The sequence below is a fragment of the Oryx dammah genome, unplaced genomic scaffold (genome assembly GCF_014754425.2).
Source record: "Oryx dammah isolate SB20612 unplaced genomic scaffold, SCBI_Odam_1.1 HiC_scaffold_28, whole genome shotgun sequence".
Taxonomy (NCBI): Eukaryota; Metazoa; Chordata; class Mammalia; order Artiodactyla; family Bovidae; genus Oryx; species Oryx dammah.
The window spans coordinates 2,199,655-2,222,749 of record NW_024070212.1 but is presented as its reverse complement, the minus strand read 5'-3'; the positions used below and the strand labels follow the sequence as shown (position 1 = coordinate 2,222,749).

The 23,095-nt window shown below is 37.3% G+C and overlaps 1 protein-coding gene across 1 annotated transcript in view; it reads left to right on the top strand.

The window, feature by feature from the left end:
- The window catches only part of LOC120855493 (flavin-containing monooxygenase 5-like), a 28,140-nt gene extending 12,532 nt beyond the window's left edge, over window positions 1–15,608 (top strand). Inside the window, exons 6-8 of the mRNA XM_040229967.1 lie at window positions 11,238–11,587; window positions 13,316–13,388; window positions 14,412–15,608. Coding sequence (XP_040085901.1) covers window positions 11,238–11,587; window positions 13,316–13,388; window positions 14,412–14,763 — 775 coding nt within the window. The 3' untranslated portion in view covers window positions 14,764–15,608. The remainder of the gene's footprint in view (window positions 1–11,237; window positions 11,588–13,315; window positions 13,389–14,411) is intronic.
- Window positions 15,609–23,095: the final 7,487 nt, after the last annotated feature.

The window sequence follows — 23,095 nt, the reverse complement described above, 5'->3', positions numbered from 1 at the left end:
TAGGTTGGTCATAACTTTCCTTCCAAGGAGTAAGCGTCTTTTAATTTCATGGCTGCAATCACCATCTGCAGTGATTTTGGAGCCCCCCAAAATAAACTCTGACACTGTTTCCACTGTTTCCCCATCTATTTGCCATGAAGTGATGGGACCAGATGCCATGATCTTCGTTTTCTGAATATTGAGCTTTAAGCCAACTTTTTCGCTCTCCTCTTTCACTTTCATCAAGAGGCTTTTTAGCTCCTCTTCACTTTCTGCCATAAGGGTGGTGTCATCTGCATATCTGAGGTTATTGATATTTCTCCCAGAAATCTTGATTCCAGCTTGTGTTTCTTCCAGTCCAGCATTTCTCTTGATGTACTCTGCATATAAGTTAAATAAGCAGGGTGACAATATACAGCCTTGATGTAATCCTTTTCCTATTTGGAACCAGTCTGTTGTTCCATGTCCAGTTCTAACTGTTGCTTCCTGACCTGCATATAGGTTTCTCAAGAGGCAGGTCAGGTGGTCTGGTATTCCCATCTCTTTCAGAATTTTCCACAGTTTATTGTGATCCATACAGTCCAAGGCTTTGGCATAGTCAATAAAGCAGAAATAGTATCAGCTATCTTAGGAGAATGTTAATCATCATTTCTTTTCTCATGTTTCTCTGGCCATTCTATTCATTAAACTTAGAAGAAGATAATTGAATTTCAGGCATGGTGGCAGCTTCATCTGTCCCCACTCTTGATGTTTTCAAGCCACTGTGCACTTTTTCTTTAGGCTCTGAAACCTTAGACTGTAGAGAAGCAAATAATATACTATGCCATAAAAATAAACTCCATCTTTCTGAGCCAAATTTTTAAAAAGTCAGGAATCTGGTAAGATTCCATCAACAAGATGGAAGACTTGTGAGAGAGTCCTTTGAAATTCAATACATTCTTTCTTTCTCTTGAATAGAAATCTGAATCCAGACACCTGTGGTGTGAATCCTAGTGTCACCACTTTATAGGTGTATGATATTGATCAGATTTACTTAATTATTTGTGCATCATCTTCCTTATATATAAAATGGTGAAAATATTCACCAATTCAGTGGTTGTTTTGCATATTAAAGAGGAAAATACATATACAGTTTACACTAGTCCCAAACACATAAATGTTCATCAACTTTCTCTTGTTTTATTGTCTAATTAATTTTCTAAACATATTAAAACTATACTCATGGGATTTTAGTTTATGGAGGTGAGTGAGCAGCAACATGGAGAGGTCAATGAGGAGAATGTATTACTTACATTTTCTAAGAGAAAGAGACATACCAAGCCATGCAAGGCCACATGGGAATTTATTCAGCTAGAAACAGAAACAAGGGGAAAACTGATACTAGAGACTTGATTGGAGTTTCTATGGGACAAGCAGGGCAGTTCAGTTCAGTGCAGTTCAGGCACGCAGTCGTGTCCGACTCTCTGTGACTCCATAAATCGCAGCACGCCAGGTCTTCCTGTCCCTCACCATCTCCCGGAGTTCACCCAAACTCATGTGCATCGAGTCAATGATGCCATCCAGCCATCTCATCCTCTGTCATCCCCTTCTCCTCCTGTCTCCAATCCCTCCCACCATCAGTCTTTTCCAATGGGTCAACTCTTTGAATGAGGTGGCCAAAGTACTGGAGTTTCAGCTTTAGCACCATTTCTGCCAAAGAACACCCAGGGCTGATCTCCTTCAAAATGGACTGGTTGGATCTCCTTGCAGTCCAAGGGACTCTCAAGAGTCTTCTCCAACACCACACTTTAAAAGCATCAATTCTTCAGAGCTCAGCTTTATAGTCCAACTCTCACATCCATACATGACCGCTGGAAAAACCGTAGCCTTGACTAGATGGACTTTTGTTGGCAAAGTAATGTCTCTGCTTTTGAATATGCTATCTAGGTTGGTCATAACTTTCCTTCCAAGGAGTAAGCATCTTTTAATTTCATGGCTGCAATTACCATCTGCAGTGATTTTTGAGCCCCCAAAAAATAAAGTCTGGCACTGTTTCCACTGTTTCCCCATCTATTTCCCATGAAGTGATGGGACCAGATGCCATGATCTTCGTTTTCTGAATGTTGAGCTTTAAGCTAACTTTTTCACTCTCTCCTCTTTCACTTTCATCAAGAGGCTTTTTAGTTCCTCTTCACTTTTTGCCATAAGGTTGCTGTCATCTGCATATGTAAGGTTATTGATATTTCTCCCAGCAATCTTGATTCCAGCTTGTGCTTCTCCCAGCCCAGTGTTTCTCGTGATATACTCTGCATATAAGTTAAATAAGCAGGGTGATAATATACAGCCTTGACAATATACTGACAATATACCGGCAGGGCAGGGTAAAGTAAACAGTTGAGGATTGGCTGATTTGAATATTCCCAGTGGATTTTAGGCTAGATTTGCCTGGTTCCTAGCTCTGGGATATATAATGGTCATCTGAGTTAAATTCACCCATTCCAGTCCATTTTAGTTTACTGATTCCTAGAATGTCAACGTTCACTCTTGCCATCTCCAATTTGCCTTGATTCACGGACCTAACAGTCCAGGTTCCTATGAAATATTGCTCATTACAGCATTGGACGTTGCTTCTATCACCAGTCACATCTACAACTGGGTGCTGTGTTGTTTTTTTTTAATTATTATTATATTTTTTTACTTTACAACATTGTATTGGTTTTGTCACACATCAACATGAATCTGCCACAGGTGTACACATGTTCCCAATCCCGAACCCCCCTCCCACCTCCCCCCAACACACCATCCTTCCAGGTCATCCCAGTGCACCAGCCCCAAGCATCCTTCACCCTCCATCGAACCTAGACTGCCGATTCATTTCTTATATGATATTATACATGTTTCAATGCCATTCTCCCAAATCATCCCACCTTCTCCCTCTCCCACAGAGTCCAAAAGACTGTTCTATACATCTGTGTTTCTTTTGCTGTCTCGCATACAGGGTTATCGTTGCCATCTTTCTAAATTCCATATATATGCATTAGTATACTGTATTGGTGTTTTTCTTTCTGGCTTATTTCACTCTGTATAATGGGCTCCAGTTTCATCCACCTCATTAGAACTGATTCAAATATATTCTTTAATGGCTGAGTAATACTCCATTGTGTATATGTACCACAGCTTTCTTATCCATTCGTCTGCTGATGGACATCTAGGTTGCTTCCATGTCCTGGCTATTATAAACAGTGCTATGATGAACAATGGGGTACACGTGTCTCTTTCAATTCTGCTTTCCTCGGTGTGTATGCCCAGCATTGGGATTGCTGGGTCATAAGGCAGTTCTATTTGCAATTTTTTAAAGAAATCTCCACACTGTTCTCCATAGTGGCTGTACTAGTTTGCATTCCCACCAACAGTGTAAGAGGGTTCCCTTTTCTCCACACCCTCTCCAGCATTTATTGCTGGTAGACTTTTGGATCGCAGCCATTCTGACTGGTGTGTAATGGTAACTCATTGTGGTTTTGATTTGCATTTCTCTGATAGTGAGTGATGTTGAGCATCTTTTCATGTGTTTGTTAGCCATCTGTATGTCTTCTTTGGAGAAATGTCTGTTTAGTTCTTTGGCCCATTTTTTGATTGGGTCGTTTATGTTTCTGGAATTGAGCTGCAGGAGTTACCTGTATATTTTTGAGATTAGTTGTTTGTCAGTTGCTTCATTTGCTATTATTTTCTCCCATTCGGAAGGCTGTCTTTTCACCTTGCTTATAGTTTCCTTTGTTGTGCAGAAGCTTTTAATTTTAATTAGATCCCATTTGTTTATTCCTGCTTTTATTTCCAGTATTCTGGGAGGTGGGTCATAGAGGATCCTGCTGTGATTTATGTCAGAGAGTGTTTTGCCTATGTTCTCCTCTAGGAGTTTTATAGTTTCTGGTCTTATGTTGTGAGTTTATTTTTGTGTATGGTGTTAGAAAGTGTTCTAGCAATCAGAATCCAACAACACATTAAAAAGATCATACACCATGACCAAGTAGGCTTTATCCCATGGATGCAAGTATTCTTCAATATCCACAAATCAATCAATGTAATACACCACATTAACAAATTGAAAAATAAAAGCCATATGATTATTTCAATAGATGCAAAGAAACCCTTTGACACAATTCAACATCCATTTATGATTAAAAACTCTCTAGAAAGCAGAAATAGGAGGAACATACATCAACATAATAAAAGCTATGTATGACAAACCCACAGCAAACATTATCCTCAATGGTGAAAAATTGAAAGCATTTCCCCTGAAGTCAGGAACAAGACAAGGGTGCCCACTTTGACCACTAATATTCAACGTAGTTCTGGAAGTTTTGGCCACAGCAATCAGAGCAGAAAAAGAAATAAAAGGAATCCAAATTGGAAAAGAAGAAGTAAAACTCTCACTGTTTGCAGATGACATGATCCTCTACATAGAAAATCCTAAAGACTCCACTAGAAAATTACTAGAGCTAATCAATGAATGGAGTAAAGTCGCAAGATATAAAATCAACATACAGAAATCCCTTGCATTCCTATACACTAATAATGAGAAAATAGAAAAGAAATTAAGGAAACAATTTTATTTACCATTGCAACAAAAAGAATAAAATACTTAGGAATATATCTACCTAAAGAAACTAAAGACCTATATAGAGAAAACTATAAAACTCTGGTGAAAGAAATCAAAGAGAACACTAACAGATGGAGAAATAAAGCATGTTCATGGATCGGAAAAATCAATATAGTGAAAATGAGTATACTACCCAAAGCAATCTATAGATTCAATGCAATCCCTATCAAGCTACTAGCGGTATTTTTCACAGAACTATAACAAATAATTTCACAGTTTGCATGGAAATACAAAAAAAACTCAAATAGCCAAAGCAATCTTGAGAAACAAGAATGGAACTGGAGGAATCAACCTGCCTGACTTCAGGCTCTACTACAAAGCCACAATTATCAAGACAGTATGGTACTGGCACAAAGACAGAAATATAGATCAATGGAACCAAATAGAAAGCCCAGAGATAAATCCACACACCTATGGACACCTTGGGAGAAGGCAATGGCACCCCACTCCAGTACTCTTGCCTGGAAAATCCCATGGACGGAAGAACCTAATGGGCTGAGGTCCATGGGGTCGCTAAGAGTTGGCACGACTGAGCAGCTTCACTTTCACTTTTCATTTTCATGCATTGGAGAAGGAAATGACAACCCACTCCAGCGTTCTTGCCTGGAGAATCCCAGGGATGGGGGAGCCTGGTGGGCTGCTGTCTATGGGGTCGCACAGAGTTGGACACGAGTGAAGCAACACAGCAGCAGCAGCAGCAGCAGCATAGACACCTTATCTTCTACAAAGGAGGCAAGAATATACAATGGATTAAAGACAATTTCTTTAACAAGTGGTGCTGGGAAAACTGGTCAACAACTTGTAAAAGAATGAAACTAGATCACTTTCTAATACCATACCCAAAAATAAACTCAAAATGGGTATTGTTTTTACTTTGGCTCCATCCTTTCATTCTTACTGGAGTTATTTCTCCACTGATCTCCAGTAGCATATTGGGCACCTACTGACCTGAGGAGTTCCTCTTTCAATATCCTGTCATTTTTGCCTTTTCATATTGTTCATGGGGTTCTCAATGCAAGAATATTTAAGTGGTTTTCCATTCCCTTCTCCAGTGGACCACATTCTGTCAGACATCTCCACCATGACCAGCCCGTTTTGGGTGGCCCCACAGGGCATGGCTTAGTTTCATTGAGTTAGACAAGGCTGTGGTCCTAGTGTGATTAGATTGACTAGTTTTTTTGTGATTATGGTTTCAGTGTGTCTGCCCTCTGATGCCCTCTTGCAACACTTACCATCTTACTTGGGTCACAGCTGCTCCAGGAAAGCACAGCCACTACTCCTTACCTTTGATGAAGGGTATCTCCTCACTGCCACCCCTCATGACCTTGAATGTAGAGCAGCTCCTCTAGGTCCTCCTGCGCGAGTGCAGCCACCACTCCTTAGACATGAGGTAGCTCCTCCTGGCCGCCTGTGGGCAAGAATTCCTTAGAAGAAATGGAGTAGCCATCATGGTCAACAAAAGATTCTGAAATGCAGTACTTGGATGCAATCTCAAAAACGACAGAATGATCTCTGTTCATTTACAAGGTAAACCATTCAATATCACAGTAATCCAAGTCTATGCCCCAACCAGTAACACTGAAGAAGCTGAATTTGAATGGTTCTATGGATACCTACAAGACCTTTAGAACTAACACCCAAAAAAGTTTTCCTTTTCATCATAGGGGACTGGAATTCAAAAGTAGGAAGTCAAGAAACACCTAGGGTAACAGGCAAATTTGACCTTGACATACGGAATGAAGCAGGGCAAAGGCTAATAGAGTTTTGCCAAGAAAATGCACTGGTCATAGCAAACACCCTCTTCCAACAACACAAGAGAAGACTGCACATGGACATCACCAGATGGTCAACACCAAAATCAGATTGATTATATTCTTTGTAGCCAAAGATGGAGAAGCTCTATACCGTCATCAAAAACAAGACCGGGAGCTGACTGTGGCTCAGATCATGAGTTCCTTATTGCCAAATTCAGGAAATTGAAGAAAGTAGAGAAAACCACTAGACCATTCAAGTATGACCTAAATCAAATCCCTTATGATTATACAGTGGAAATGAGAAATAGATTTAAGGGACTAGATCCAATAGACAGAGTGCCTGATGAAGTATAGACTGAGGTTCATGACATTGTTCAGGAGACAGGGATCAAGACTATGCCCATGAAAAAGAAATGCAAAAAAGCAAAATGGCTATCTGGGGAGGCCTTACAAATAGCTGTGGATAGAAGAGAAGCAAAAAGCAAAGGAGAAAAGGAAAGATATAAGCATCTGAATGCAGAGTTCCAAAGAATAGCAAGAAGAGATAAGAAAAGCTTCCTCAGCGATCAGTGCAAAGAAATAGAGGGGAAAAAAACAGAACAGGAAAGACTAGAGATCTCTTCAAGAAAATTAGAGATACCAAGGGAACATGTCATGCAAAGATGGGCTCGATAAAGGACAGAAATGGTATGGATCTAACAGAAGCAGAAGATATTAAGAAGAGGTGACAAGAATACACAGAAGAACTGAACAAAAAAGATCTTCACAACCAAGATAATAATGATGGTGTGATCACTCACCTAGAGCCAGACATCCTGGAATGTGAAGTCAAGTGGGCCTTAGAAAGCATCACTATGAACAAAGCTAGTGGAGGTGATGGAATTCCAGTTGAACTCTTTCAAATTCCGAAAGATGATGTTGTGAAAGTGCTGCACTGAATATGCCAACAAATTTGGAAAACTCAGCAGTGGCCACAGGACTGGAAAAGGTCAGTTTTCATTCCAATCCCAAAGAAAGTCAATGCCAGAGAATGCTCAAACTACCACACAATTGCACTCATCTCACACGCTAATAAAGTAATGCTCAAAATTCTCCAAGCCAGGATTCAGTAATATGTGAACCATGAACTTTCTGATGTTCAAGCTGGTTTTAGAAAAGGCAGAGGAACTTGAGATCAAATTGCAACATCCGCTGAATCATGGAAAAAGCAAGAGAGTTCCAGAAAAACATCTATTTCAGCTTAATGACTATGCCAAAGCCTTTGACTATGTGGATCACAATAAACTGTGGAAAATTCTGAAAGAGATGGGAATACCAGACCATTTGACCTGCCTCTTGAGAAACCTATATGCAGGTCAGGAAGCAACAATTTGAACTGGACATGGAACAGTCTGGTTCCAAATAGGAAAAGGAGTACATCAAGGCTGTATATTGTCACTCTGCTTATTTAATTTATATGCAGAGTACATCATGAAAAACACTGGACTGGAAGAAGCACAAGCTGGAATCAAGATTGCCAGGAGAAATATCAATAACCTCACATATGCAGATGACACCACTTTAATGGCAAATAGTGAAGAGGAACTAAAAAGCCTCTTGATGAAAGTGAGAGAGGAGAATGAAAAAGTTGGCTTAAAGCTTAACATTCAGAAAACTAAGATCATGGCATCTGGTCCCATTACTTCATGGGAAATAGATGGGGAAACAGTGGAAACAGTGTCAGACTTTATTTTGGGGGGCTCCAAAATCACTACAGATGGTGATTGCAGCCATGAAATTAAAAGATACTTAGTCCTTGGAAGGAAAGTTATGACCAACCTAGATAGCAGATTCATGTCAATGTGTGGCAAAACCAATACAGTATTGTAAAGTAAAATAAAGTAAAAAAAAAAAAAATCAAAGACATCAAAGGTCCATCTAGTCAAGGCTATGGTTTTTCCAGTGGTCATGTATGGATGTGAGACTTGGACTTTGAAGAAAGCTGAGCACCGAAGAATTGATGCTTTTGAAGTGTGGTGTTGGAGAAGACTGTTGAGAGTCCCTTGGACTGCAAGGAGATCCAACCAGGCCATTCTAAAGGAGATCAGCCATGGATGGTCTTTGGAAGGAATGATGCTAAAGCTGAAACTGGGAGGAATTGGGGGCAGGAGGAGAAGGGGACGACCGAGGATGAGATGGCTGGATGGCATCACTGACTCGATGGACGTGAGTTCGAGTGAATTCCGGGAGTTGGCGATGGATAAGGAGGCCTCACATGCTGCGACTCATGGGGTCGCAAAGAGTCGGACACGACTGAGCGACTGAACCCTGGGATAATTAAGGGCAAGGGAAATATTGCCCTGGGGTGTGAGAATTAGATAAGTAGTTGATTGGAGCTAAGAACTGGTTGGAGCTACAGATTTGGGATAAAAGAAGTGCTCTTAGCAGAGCCATTTGCTATCTTTAAAACAGGTTAGGCAAGCAAGACAGCAAGATTTTTGTCTCCCTGAACAGCAATATTTTTACGATGTCAGAATAACATAAAAGAGAAAATAAAAGCCCAACTACACACCAACATCCCATTTCTAGCTTGAATGATTGGGTAGAGAGTGTACCATCCTACTAAGGTAGGGAACTCAGGAGGATAGGAAATTTGGAAGATCTGAGGAGGCTGTTTGATGATTTAGGCTTTAGAAAACAGCGTTTGAGATACATAAGGTATCCCTACAGAGATACATGGCAAGCATTAGGATAGAATATTCTGAAAATCAAAGTGGAGAGCAGACTTGGAGTCATCAGCCCTTAGAATGTATAACGGAGTCTTCGTGGTGGAGTATGTGATTATCAGGATTAGGAAGAAGGAGACTGGCAAGTTTTGAACAGACACTTCTGTTATTCTCCTTTGCATGTACATGTACATGTATGCACACATCCACAAATGCCCCTCTTCTCAAGCTGCCTTAAGAAACAATAATAGGGGTTGAGCGGCAGGTGTGTTCATTATTATATAGGTAGCAAGCATGTGAGTTAAAAGAATGGACTTATCAGCTCTCATAACTTGAAACTCAAGAAAGCTAAGATTCATTAGAAAGTTTGATGGAAATAAATAAGGAATGATTATTGAACTTTTCTATGAAAACATGATTTGTCTGCATTTGAAATGCAGAGTGCAATATTCTGGACACTGAACCTCAAGAAATACATAATAGAACCAGAAAAATCTTTTGAGAAGGAGAATGAAACTGATAATGGTTGACTGAAGTTCTGCCACATAAAGACGATAAAAATCTCTCTATATTTGTATGAAGAAAGGGTGAATGCGGATTTCACCAAATACAAACTAACAAGAGCTATCCATGATGTTTCAGAGAGTAAAATTTAGATTTGGGACAAATATATACACTATATGATTAATACAAGTATGATATTAATAGAATAAAATTTTGCTTGAAAATTATAGGAAAGATAAAAGAAAAATATGTGGTAATATATATTCACCCAATTATTAAGAATATAAATATATTTCAGTTAAAATATATTAAAATCATGGATGACAAATCAATTTTGTCTTTTATTAGTAAAAAGATATTATATGCATGTGAAAAACAAAAATGTATATATATGTGTATATATGTAGTTTAAAAATGTAAAACAAATTTTAACAAATCTGATGCTTACCTGCTATATGACCCTGGAGCAGTTATGCATTTTGTCTTTCTTTTTTATATATATTGACAAAATGCAATCCTGTCTGCCTATCTGTTGTGAAATTTAAATGAAGAAATGCATAATATTGCCTATATGCACAGCCTAGATAAACTTAATGCATATTTTTTAGCTCCTATTATAATCAAGTAACACTCTGGATACTGGGGAAGAATGATGACAGTGCCACAATTCTACCTTTTGCCGGGCTTCCTAGAGTTTTCAAAATGTTGTACAATGACACAGCATAATATATGCTATGAAGAAACAATCAGGGTTTGGGAGATAAACTGTTTTTAGATGGGGTGGTTATGGAATGCTTATGTGATAAAAGAACATTTGAATCAGAATCTGAAGGAGTTGAGGGGGTAGATCCTGAGAGATATCTGAGAGAATAATATACCAGGAAGAAGAAATAACAAGTCCAAAGACATCAATGGCATGATTTATTCCAGGAGAAGCAAAGAATTTGGTGTAGCTAGAGTACAGGTGGAGAGGGAAAGTGGTAGGAAGTAAGTTCAGAAAGGTAGGCAGGCACCTGATCACACAGAGAATTTTAGGAATTGGGCATGGAAATAACTTTGGAGTATATTTTTAATGAAATAGCAATATATTATGGAATAACTTTACATTTTAAAAGCATCACTCAGGCTGCTGATTGGAGGAGAAATTGTGGGGAGTCAGAAGGAGTGTTAAACTGCTTTAAAAGTATTACACTATTAGTTACTAACAGTGTTAAATTTAAATAATGTTAGTAAATCTTACAGAAATGCCACATTGGTTCTCAAAATAATGGAAATCAGACTATGATCTGGTTTTTCTGTACCATTTTAAACACTTCACCTATTGCTTTAAAAAAAAAAAAAAACCTCTCTCATCTTCCAAAAAATTGTTTTAAGGAAATTCAGTATCAATATATCACTGCTATAAACATATCACCTTTCAAAAGTTTTTCTCCGCATGTAGTAAGCACTGTATAAACATTATTGGCACTCTGATGAATACAGAAAGTGTATTCAGAAAATAATTCAGAAGAAATATTGAGCAAAACTCTTTTGTAAAATAAAACTGTATGTGTTTCATTTTTTAGCATGACTAAAAAATCATTTTAAGTATTTTCTTAGCTTACCTCCTTTCCAAAAAGACTTATATTAGTTTTCCTGCATACAAATTTCATTCTTCAGATTTCTGAGTCATCAAGCTACTTTCGGTGATGATCTACCCAACTACATAATTTCTGGAAGAGTTCTGATGAAACCAAATGTTACAAAGTTCACAGAAACATCAGCCATCTTTGAGGATGGCACAGAAGAGGATGTGGACGTTGTAATCTTTGCCACAGGATACACTTATTCTTTCCCATTTTTGGAAAACAATTCAACAGTTCTGGATATCCAGCGTTCCATGTATAAATTTGTTTTCCCTCCTGAGCTAGAAAAACCAACGCTAGCTTTCATTGGCATCCTCCAGCCAGTAGGAGCCACTATTCCCACATCAGAACTCCAGAGCCGATGGGCTGTACATGTATTCAAGGGTATGTCGTGACTGTTTTCATATTTACAAAAATAACCATCCAGATAATGTGACTTCAGAGGCACTGCAGAAGTCTTCTGCTGCAAACATATCTGAAGCTCACCTTTACAGTATTTGAAATTCTGCCTCTTGAGATTTTTTTACTTCAGTGTTTGATGGCTATGTAATCTTTAGGATTCCCATATGAGAATGAAGATTAAAAAACTACTACCTAAATATATCAAATGACAACTTATTGGCAAATAATTCTTTAAAGCACATCAGCGAGGTACACAATATAGGAAATGAGGGCAGGAAAAGAAAGATCTCAACCTAAAGTACACATGGGAAATAACAATTATCCTACTTTCCAATCTTTCTTTCTAGAATATTTCTGGAGTGATCCACAACTACAGGGAGCATTTTTTTTTTTTTTTGCCTATCTCTCAAGTTTAAAATATAAAAAGGACAAGCAGAGTCACAGAATTATGAACTGTGAGTTATGAAAATTATGGCAGAGTCATAGAGTAACTGGAATAGGGCCACAGCACAATTAAAAGAGCAAGAGCTTTGTAATCTAGCAGGCTCTGATTAAAACCCAGTTCCTCCACATGCTGACTGCATGGTCTTGACATATTACTTGACCTCCACAGTTCCCTCACTTATAAAAATGAAATAATTAGGTGTATTGTGCAGAGTGGTGAGAATTAACAATTAAGCATTTGTCTTTTGTAAGCCTTCAATGAATGTTGATTGTATGAATCAAGATTAGCCATGGTGCTAATTTTTTAATTATCATTCTTTTTTATATCATAACTTTTAGGTTTAGAATAGATTGAAGACAGAGTCAAATCTACCTTAATGAAATGACGCCAATCACATTGTAATAATTCTGCTCATTTCTTTGTTCCTTCTTTAAAATGTTTCCCATATGTTCCTACTAGAGTCTGCCTCTTGAAATGTAGGATATTTTTCATTAAAAAATTAATAATTATGGGAAAGTGTTTTCCATGATTTAAGATGAAAAATCAAGAAGAAATCTCTATCCAGTGAAGACAACAGGAGTCATTGACTCACCATTAGTAGCTATTGAAAAGCTAAGTGATCCCATAAATGAACAAGTATAGCTCACTATTTAAAAGAGAATCAGAAAAAATACGCTGGTTATGGAACTACACACACACTACTTTGTGCCTTCCTTCAGTTCATTCTTCTTTGTGAGATGTGAGATCTGCCAGTCAAATTGTGTGGAGAAGGCAATGGCACCCCACTCCAGTACTCTTGCCTGGAAAATCCCATGGATGGAGGAGCCTGGTAGGCTGCAGTCCATAGGGATGCTAAGAGTGGGACAAGACTGAGCGACTTCACTTTCACTTTTCATTTTCATGCGTTGGAGAAGGAAATGGCAACCCACTCCAGTGTTCTTGCCTGGAGAATCCCAGGGATGGGGGAGCCTGGTGGGCTGCGGTCTATGGGGTCACACAGAGTCGGACACGACTGAAGCGACTTAGCAGCAGCAGCAGTCAAGATGTGAAGTCATTAAAGCCGTGTTTTTGCATGTGTGAGGCATGTGTACCTGATAGAACAGTGAACGTAGGGCAATCCAGAGCAGCTCCTGAATCCATCACTCGCACTCCTCTGCTATCTCATGATGTTCTCCACCAAACAGACCCTCGTATTACACATTCCTTCCTCAAACCACACCTTTTCAATAAGAAAACCATTTTCCCATTTGAAATTTCTTTCCTAGGACTGAACAAATTACCTTCAGTGAGTGACATGATGGCCGACATAAGAAAGAAGAGAACAAAAGCTGAAAAGGAGTAAGAAACTTGCTTCTTGATGAAAGTCAGTAGAAAGTGTTTAGGTGGAGGTGTTTGTATTCAAGCATTCTTCATATTTTTCTCATGATAGAATCTGAGTCTATTTGCCTGGAGGAGATCTCAAATTATCAACTTTTTAATTTCCTCTTAATTATGCATAAGTATCATATATGGAGGACTTATTGAATGGAATGGGTAGAGAATGGTCCAACTTGGAAACTGTAGAATTTTATTTAAAGTTTATGGAACACTTTATATAACATATAATTATAAATTTGTGTCATGCTGTAGCCTTAGAGATGTAAAGCGTCTGAAATATATGATGAAATGAAGGATTGTTTCACTCTTTTAACATGTTGAAAAGAAAAACCAATGTGAGAAATGAGATAGGAGACCATTACAGGATCCAATTAAAATGCTAATGTTTGGTTACGATGTTGTAGATTGCACCAAACCTTCTTAAAGGAAAATTATTCTCAACCACTAGTGTTGGGAATATAATTTATTTCTATTTAGCAAATATCTACTGAGAATCTACAGTGTGGAGGTCACAGCATTTTCTCTATGAGAAATAAAAGGTTTAAAGAATCACAATCTGTTATCTAGTAACTTTGGTTTAGAAGGAGGGTGAAGGTTTGTGTTTCAGTAATATTTAAAATGAAATTAATATCACACATATATGTACAATTCTTGTAGCATATTCCGTAGTGTATTCATCACCACTGATTTAACCAAACGAGACTATATCCTAATTGAGAATTAAATTTATGGGCAAAGAAAACTTAAGAAAAGACAAAAATCTTCTGAAACACACCTATTAATATCCAAGATCCTTGGAAGGATTTGTTGGGGAAAAAACACTACAAGAATATTTTGTTAAAAAGCACTGAGGCCAAAGTCAATGAAAAGAAGAAAACATTGTACATCTCATTTTTTGGAGAAATCATCAGCCAATGTTTAGATGTAATTGTGCTTGGAGAGATGGAGTTTCTGATAGTTTCCCCTTCTGGTTTCAGGTATCAGTTACCTGAATTGTCCCCGTGATGCACGCAGAGTTCAGTATGTGGATTACATGGATGAAATTGCCTCTGAAATAGCAGTGAAACCCAACCTGTTCTCACTTTTCCTGTGGGATCCAAAGCTGGCTCTGGAAATTTTCCTTGGGCCATGCACACCTTACCAGTACCGCCTACAAGGGCCAGGGAAGTGGGCTGGAGCCCGGGAAGCCATTCTGACTCAGAGAGAACGGATCATTAAGCCCCTGAGGACTCGCACCCTCATATGTGACCAGGCGCCATGGTCTGTGCCACTTTGGCTTAAAAGTATCTGTGTGGCCCTTCTCCTCTTTGTTCTCACTTTCATCATTAAAGGATAATCCTCCTGTGATCATTGCTATATTGTAGGTTAACAGTAACACACACTAATTAAGAGACTGGGCATATACAAGTATTTATCCCTCACTCTGGACTAGATTAGTGCAGTGAATTGCCTAATAATTACAAAATTACTCATGTATGAGCATTTGGCAAAATTGGAGTCTTCAGAAGTCCAAAGGGGTAGAGTAACAACTTGAGCTAAAGCCAACTCGAAAATTGGAGATTTCAAATGAAATGGTTTATATGAAAGCTTGCTCTAGAAAAGCATATCTAATTTCTATAATATGAGAAATGTTCTCAGTTACCAGTGTCTCCTAGCCTCCTTTTGTATGAATTGGTGAATTCTTTGTTTTTCATGTAAAACACAGGCTAGGAAAAAGTTTCTCTTCAATGGCTTAGAAAAATTAACAATGAAGAAATATTTTACCAGCAATCCTTTCCACTAGGTCACATTCTACAGAATCATGGATATTGAGGTATCAAGTTGTTTGAGGGATTATTGATGATAGTTTCAGGTTATGGAGGGTGCCAGGGAGAGAAAAAGAGGGAATAATGTAAGTCAAAAAATATACATAATTTTGTCTACTCATACTATCAAAACACATGAAATAATTCCATAGTAAAACTATAAAATTATATAAAACACTGAGGAGAATGAAAGGAAGAAATGGAAAATAAGCAAATATTTATAACTTTTGCAATTAAGCAGAGAGATGAAATATTTGTGTCTGGATCAGTCACTCACATTACAGGCTAGATCTGAGGTTAGTGCTGATATTCTGTAACAAATTTTTCTCCTAGATTTCTTGAGGCATGATTGAAAATTTTAAAAATTTGTATATTTTTAAAGTGTACAATGTGATATGTTGATATACAAACACAGAGTGAAATGATGACCACAATCAAGTTAATTAGCATATTAATTACCTCATTAGTTATTTCACAAGTTACCTTTGTGTGTGTGTGTGTGTGTGTATGTAGTGAGAACACTTAAGCTATGTCCTCTTAGCAATATCAAGTATACAAAATGGTATATAATCACTATAACGTACATTAGGTTTCCAGAACTTATTAATCTTATAACTGAATGTCTGTTCCCTTTGACCAATGTCTCTCCATTTCCCCATCAGACCTCAGTAACCACTCTTGTACACTCTGTTTCTAAGAGTTAAACTTTGCAAAATTTACATATAAGTGAAATCATTCAGTATTTGTCTTTTTACATTTGGCTTATTTCACTTAGGGCTTCCTTGATACTTCCATTACACTCATGGCAGGAAATCCTTCTCTTTTAAGCCTGAATAAAATTCTGTTGTGTGTATCACATTTTCTTCACCCCTTAATCTTCTGATGGACACTTATGTTACTTCCATATCTTGTGATTAACACTGTGTTGAACATGGGACTATAGGATCTCTTCAAGCTCCTGTTTTCATTTCCTTTGAATATATACCCATAAGAGTAATTGCTGGACTATACAGTAGTTCTATTTTTAATTTATTTTGAGGAATCAATATTCTATTTCCTTAAGTGGCTGTACCAGTTTACATTTCCACCTACAGTGTACAGGACTCCATTTTCTCTACATCTTCACCAATACTTATCTTTTGACTTTTTTATAATTGGCATCTTAACATGTGTGCAGGGATACCTCATTATTTATTTCCATTTCCCTTAGTGATTAGGGTTGTTGAGCATCTTTTCATGTACCTGTTGGCCATTTACGTCTTTGGAAAAATCAAGCCCTTTCCCCTTTTTTTAATTATTTTTTTAAATTGAGGTATGTGAGTTCCAGATATGTTTTGGACATTCATCACTAATTGAAAATTTGTTTTGTAAATATTTTCTCCCATTGCATTAGGTTACCTCTTAATTTTGTTGATTGTGTCATTTGCTGTATAGAGAAATTTTAGTTTGATATTTTTGTTTATTTTTGCTTTTATTGCCTGCACTTTTTGTATCATATACAAAAAATATATTTGCCAATATCAGTGTTGAGGAACTTAGTCCTATGTTTTCTTCTAGGACTTTAATGCTTTCAGGTCTCACATTTAAGTATATAACACACTTGAGTTGATTTTTGCATATGGCATAGGATTACTGTCCAATTTCAGCACGGGCTTATTCAGTTTTCCCTGTACCATTTGTTGAAAAGATTATTCTTTCCCCATTGTGTATTCTTGGTATGTTTGTCAAAAATTAGTATCTTTGTCAAAAAACCATATATGCTTTTCTGGGCTATATCTTCTGCTCCATTGGTATATGTGTTTGCTTTTATGCCAGTACCATACTATTTTGATTATGAAAGTTTTATAATATATTTTGACATTAGGAAGTATGATGTCTCCTGTTTTGTTCTTCTAGCTTGAAATTGCTATAGCTATTCTAGATCTTCTGTGGTTCCATACAAATTTTAGGGTTGTTTTTCTATTTACCTAAAATATACCATTGGAATTTCAATAAGTGTGACATAAAATTTGTAGATTGCTTTATTTTTTTTTTTTATTTTTTTTTGGGGGGGGCAACATTTTTTTTTTAATTTATTTATTTATTTTTAATTTTTACTTTACAATTCTGTATTGGTTTTGGCATAGATTGACATGAATCCACCACAGGTGTACATGCGTTCCCAAACATGAGCCCCCCTCCCACCCCCCTCCCCACAACATCTCTCTGGGTCATCCCCGCGCGTCAGCCCCAAGCGTGTCATATCCTGCATCAGACATAGACTGGCATTTCGATTCTTACATGATATTATACATGTTTCAATGCCATTCTCCCAAATCATCACACCCTCTCCCTCTCCCTCTGAGTCCAAAAGTCCGCTATACACATCTGTGTCTTTTTTGCTGTCCTGCACACAGGGTCATCATTGCCATCTTCCTAAATTCCATATATATGTGTTAGTATACTGTATTGGTGTTTTTCTTTCTGGCTCACTTCACTCTGTATAATCGGCTCCAGTTTCATCCATCTCAGCAGAACTGATTCAAATGTATTCTTTTTAATGGCTGAGTAATATTCCATTGTGTATATGTACCACAGCTTTCTTATCCATTCATCTACTGATGGACATCTAGGTTGTTTCCATGTCCTGGCTATTATAAACAGTGCTGCAATGAACATTGGGGTACATGTGTCTCTTTCAATTCTGGTTTCCTCTGTGTGTATGCCCAACAGTGGGATTGCTGGGTCATAAGGCAGTTCTATTTGCAATTTTTTAAGGAATCTCCACACTGTTCTCCATAGTGGCTGTACTAGTTTGCATTCCCACCAACAGTGTAGGAGGGTTCCCTTCTCTCCACATCCTCTCCAGCATTTATTGCTTGCAGATTTTTGGATCGCAGACATTCTGACTGGTGTGAAGTGGTACCTCATTGTGGTTTTGATTTGCATTTCTCTAATAATGAGTGATGTTGAGCATCTTTTCATGTGTTTGTTGGCCATCCATATGTCTTCTTTGGAGAAATGTCTATTTAGTTCTTTGGCCCATTTTTTGATTGGGTCGTTTATGTTTCTGGAATTGAGCTGCAGGAGTTGCTTGTATATTTTTGAGATTAGTTGTTTGTCAGTTGCTTCATTTGCTATTATTTTCTCCCATTCGGAAGGCTGTCTTTTCACTTTGCTTATGTTTTCCTTTGTTGTGCAGAAGCTTTTAATTTTAATTAGATCCCATTTGTTTATTTTTGCTTTTATTTCCAGAATTCTGGGAGGTGGATCATAGAGGATCCTGCTGTGGTTTATGTCGGAGAGTGTTTTGCCTATGTTCTCCTCTAAGAGTTTTATAGTTTCTGGTCTTACATTTAGATCTTTAATCCATTTTGAGTTTATCTTTGTGTGCGGTGTTAGAAAGTGATCTAGCTTCATTCTTTTACAAGTGGTTGACCAGTTTTCCCAGCACCACTTGTTAAAGAGATTGTCTTTACTCCATTGTATATTCTTGCCTCCTTTGTCAAAGATAAGGTGTCCATATGTATGTGGATTTATCTCTGGGCTTTCTATTTTGTTCCATTGATCTATATGTCTGTCTTTGTGCCAATACCATACTGTCTTGATGACTGTGGCTTTGTAGTAGAGCCTGAAGTCAGGCAAATTGATTCCTCCAGTTCCATCCTTCTTTCTCAAGATTGCTTTGGCTATTCGTGGTTTTTTGTATTTCCATACAAATCTTGAAATTATTTGTTCTAGTTCTGTGAAAAATATCGCCGGTATCTTGATAGGGATTGCATTGAATTTGTAGATTGCTTTGGGTAATATACTCATTTTCACTATATTGATTCTTCCGATCCATGAGCATGGTATATTTCTCCATCTATTAGTGTCCTCTTTGATTTCTTTCATCAGTGTTTTAAAGTTTTCTGTATATAGGTCTTTAGTTTCTTTAGGTAGATATATTCCTAAGTATTTTATTCTTTTTGTTGCAATGGTGAATGGAATTGTTTCCTTAATTTCTTCTTCTACTTTCTCATTATTAGTGTATAGGGATGCAAGGGATTTCTGTGTGTTGATTTTATATCCTGCAACTTTACTATATTCATTAATTAGCTCTAGTAATTTTCTGGTAGAGTCTTTAGTGTTTTCTATGTAGAGGATCATGTCATCTGCAAACAGTGAGAGTTTTACTTCTTCTTTTCCAATTTGGATTCCTTTTATTTCTTTTTCTGCTCTGATTGCTGTGGCTAAAACTTCCAGAACTATGTTGAATAGTAGTGGTGAAAGTGGACACCCTTGTCTTGTTCCTGACTTAAGGGGAAATGCTTTCAATTTTTCACCATTGAGGATAATGTTTGCTGTGGGTTTGTCATATATAGCTTTTATTATATTGAGGTATGTTCCTTCTATTCCTGCTTTCTGGAGAGTTTTTATCATAAATGGATGTTGAATTTTGTCAAAGGCCTTCTCTGCATCTATTGAGATAATCATATGGTTTTTATTTTTCAATTTGTTAATGTGGTGAATTACATTGATTGATTTGCGGATGTTGAAGAATCCTTGCATCCCTGGGATAAAGCCCACTTGGTCATGGTGTACGATCTTTTTAATGTGTTGTTGGATTCTGATTGCTAGAATTTTGTTGAGGATTTTTGCATCTATGTTCATCAGTGATATTGGCCTGTAGTTTTCCTTTTTTGTAGTATCTTTGTCAGGTTTTGGTATTAGGGTGATGGTGGCCTCATAGAATGAGTTAGGAAGTTTCCTTTCCTCTGCGATTTTCTGGAAGAGTTTGAGTAGGATAGGTGTTAACTCTTCTCGAAATTTTTGGTAGAATTCAGCTGTGAAGCCGTCTGGACCTGGGCTTTTGTTTGCTGGAAGATTTCTGATTACAGTTTCAATTTCCGTGCTTGTGATGGGTCTGTTAAGATTGTCTGTTTCTTCCTGGTTTAGTTTTGGAAAATTGTATTTTTCTAAGAATTTGTCCATTTCTTCCAGGTTGTCCATTTTATTGCCATATAATTGCTGATAGTAGTCTCTTATGATCCTTTGTATTTCTGTGTTGTCTGTTGTGATCTCTCCATTTTCATTTCTAATTTTATTGATTTGATTTTTCTCTCTTTGCTTCTTGATGAGTCTGGCTAATGGTCTGTCAATTTTATTTATCCTTTCAAAGAACCAGCTTTTGGCTTTGTTGATTTTTGCTATGGTCTCTTTTGTTTCTTTTGCATTTATTTCTGCCCTAATTTTTAAGATTTCTTTCCTTCTGCTAACTCTGGGGTTCTCTAATTCTTCCTTTTCTAGTTGCTTTAGGTGTAGAGTTAGGTTATTTATTTGACTTTTTTCTTGTTTCTTGAGGTATGCCTGTATTGCTATGAACTTTCCTCTTAGCACTGCTTTTATAGTGTCCCACAGGTTTTGGGTTGTTGTGTTTTCATTTTCATTAGTTTGTATGCATATTTTGATTTCTTTTTTGATTTCTTCTGTGATTTGTTGGTTATTCAGAAGCGTGTTGTTCAGCCTCCATATGTTGGAATTTTTAATGGGTTTCCTCCTGTAATTGAGATCTAATCTTAGTGCATTATGGTCAGAAAAGATGCTTGGAATGATTTCGATTTTTTTGAATTTATCAAGGTTATATTTATGGCCCAGGATGTGATCTATCCTTGAGATGTAGATTGCTTTAAGTATCATGGATATTTTGACAATATTAATTATTTCAATCCATGAAAACAGGATATCTTTCGATTTATGTGTCTTCTACAATTTCTTTCATCAAGTTGTGGGCTTATTATACAGATATTTCATTTCCATGGCTAAATTTGTTCCTCAGTCTTTTATTCTTTTTGATATTATTATTGTAAATTAGATTTGTTTTCTTAATTTTCTTCTCAGAAGGCTTTTTTTATTCATATATAGAGATGAAACTGATTTTGTGTATTGATTTTTAGTCTACTTTACTGAATTCATTTGTTAGTTTACCAATTTTTGGTGTAGTCTTTAAGATTTTCTATATATAGGATCATATCATCTGGAAAATCAGCTTTTACTTTTTCTTTTCTGACTTGGATGCCTTTTCTTTCTTTCTGTTTTGTTTTGCCTAATTTCTCTAGGCAATTAGGGTAAAAGTAAAAGTGGGTATCCTTACGTTTTCCTGAACATATATGAACTTGATTATGTGAGATATATTGCCTCCACACTCAGGTTATTGACAAATTTTATCATGAAAAGCTATTAAATTTTTTCAAGCGCTTTTTTGTGTGTTTTGAGATGATCATATGATCTTTATCCCTCATTCTGTTAATATATTGCATCGCTTTGATTAATTTATGTGTATTGAATCCTCTTGCAGCCAAGGGATGCTGCTGCTGCTGCTACTGCTGCTGCTAAGTCGCTTCAGTCGTGTCCGACTCTGTGCGACCCCATAGAAAGCAACCCACCAGGCTCCCCTGTCCCTGAGATTCTCCAGTCAAGAACACTGGAGTGGGTTGCCATGTCCTTCTCCAATGCATGAAAGTGAAAAGTGAAAGTGAAGTCACTCAGTCATGTCTGACTCTTAGCTACCCCATGGACTGCAGCCTACCAGGCTCCTCTGTCCATGAGATTTTCCAGGCAAGAGTACTGGAGTGGGTTGCCACTAGGGGTAAATATTAGTTTATCATGTTCCCCAATAGCTCAGTTGGTAAAGAATCTGCCTGCAATACAGGGGACCCTGGTTTGATTCCTGGGTTGGGAAGATCCGCTGGAAAAGGGATAGGTTACCCACTCCAGTTTGGGCTTCCCTTGTGGCTCAGCTGGTAAAAAAAAAAAAATCTGCCTGCAATGCAGGAGACCTGAGTTCAATTCCTGGGTTGGGAAGATCCTCTGGAGAAGGGAAAGTTTACCCACTCTGGTATTCTGGCCTGGAGAATTCCATGGACTTATAGTCCATGAAGTTGCAAAGAGTTGGACACGACTGAGCGACTTTCACTTGCTCACTTATTATCCTTTTAATGCACTGTTTAATTCTGTTTGAAGAATTTTATTTCTGTGTTCTTCCAGGTTATTGATCTGTAATTTTCTTTTCTCATAGTGTCCTTGTCTGGCTTTGATATCAGGTTAATTCTGGTCTTATTAAATGAGCTTAAAATGCCCTATCTTCTCCAATGTTTTTGAAATACTAGTACTAATTCTTCTTTAAATTCTTGGTAGAATTCAGCAGTAAGGTCATCTGGTCTGGATTTGCCTTATTGGGAGATTTTTATTACTGATTCTGTCTCTTTACTTGCTATTAGTATGCTCATATTTTTTGTGTTATCATGATTCAGTCTTTTAGGTTATATGGGTATCTTGGAATGTGCTTCTTAGTAGTCTCTCATGATCCTTTGCATTTCTGTAGTATCAGTTGCAAAGTCTCCTCTTTATTTTCTGATTTAAATTTTGATTATTCTCCTTTTTTTCTCAGTCAGAAAGGTTTGTCAATTTTAACTTCTTTAAAACTCAGTTTTGGTAATCTTTACTATTGTTTTTATTATTTCTATTTCACTTATTTTTGCTCTGATGTTCGTTAATTCCTTCCTTCTGCTAACTTTGGGCTTTGTTTTTTCTTCTATTCCTTGAGGTACAAAAGTTGGTTATTTATTTGAGACTTTTTCCCCCTTAATATAGGCATTTATCCTTCAAACTTCCCTGTGTACTGCTTGCACCCATGAGTGGAAACAGATCCTCCAACTTTATCAACTTTACACACAAAACACCTACCACAGAACTCATATCAGTGGAAGCTTAATATAATAAATATTTAGACCTGAATGATAAAGGTTCATTGAATCCAAAAATGCTGGAAGGATTCAGTGCAAATGGGAAGTAGTTTTGAAATTTTTTCCTTTTTATAAACTTATCCTTGATCTTTGATGGTGT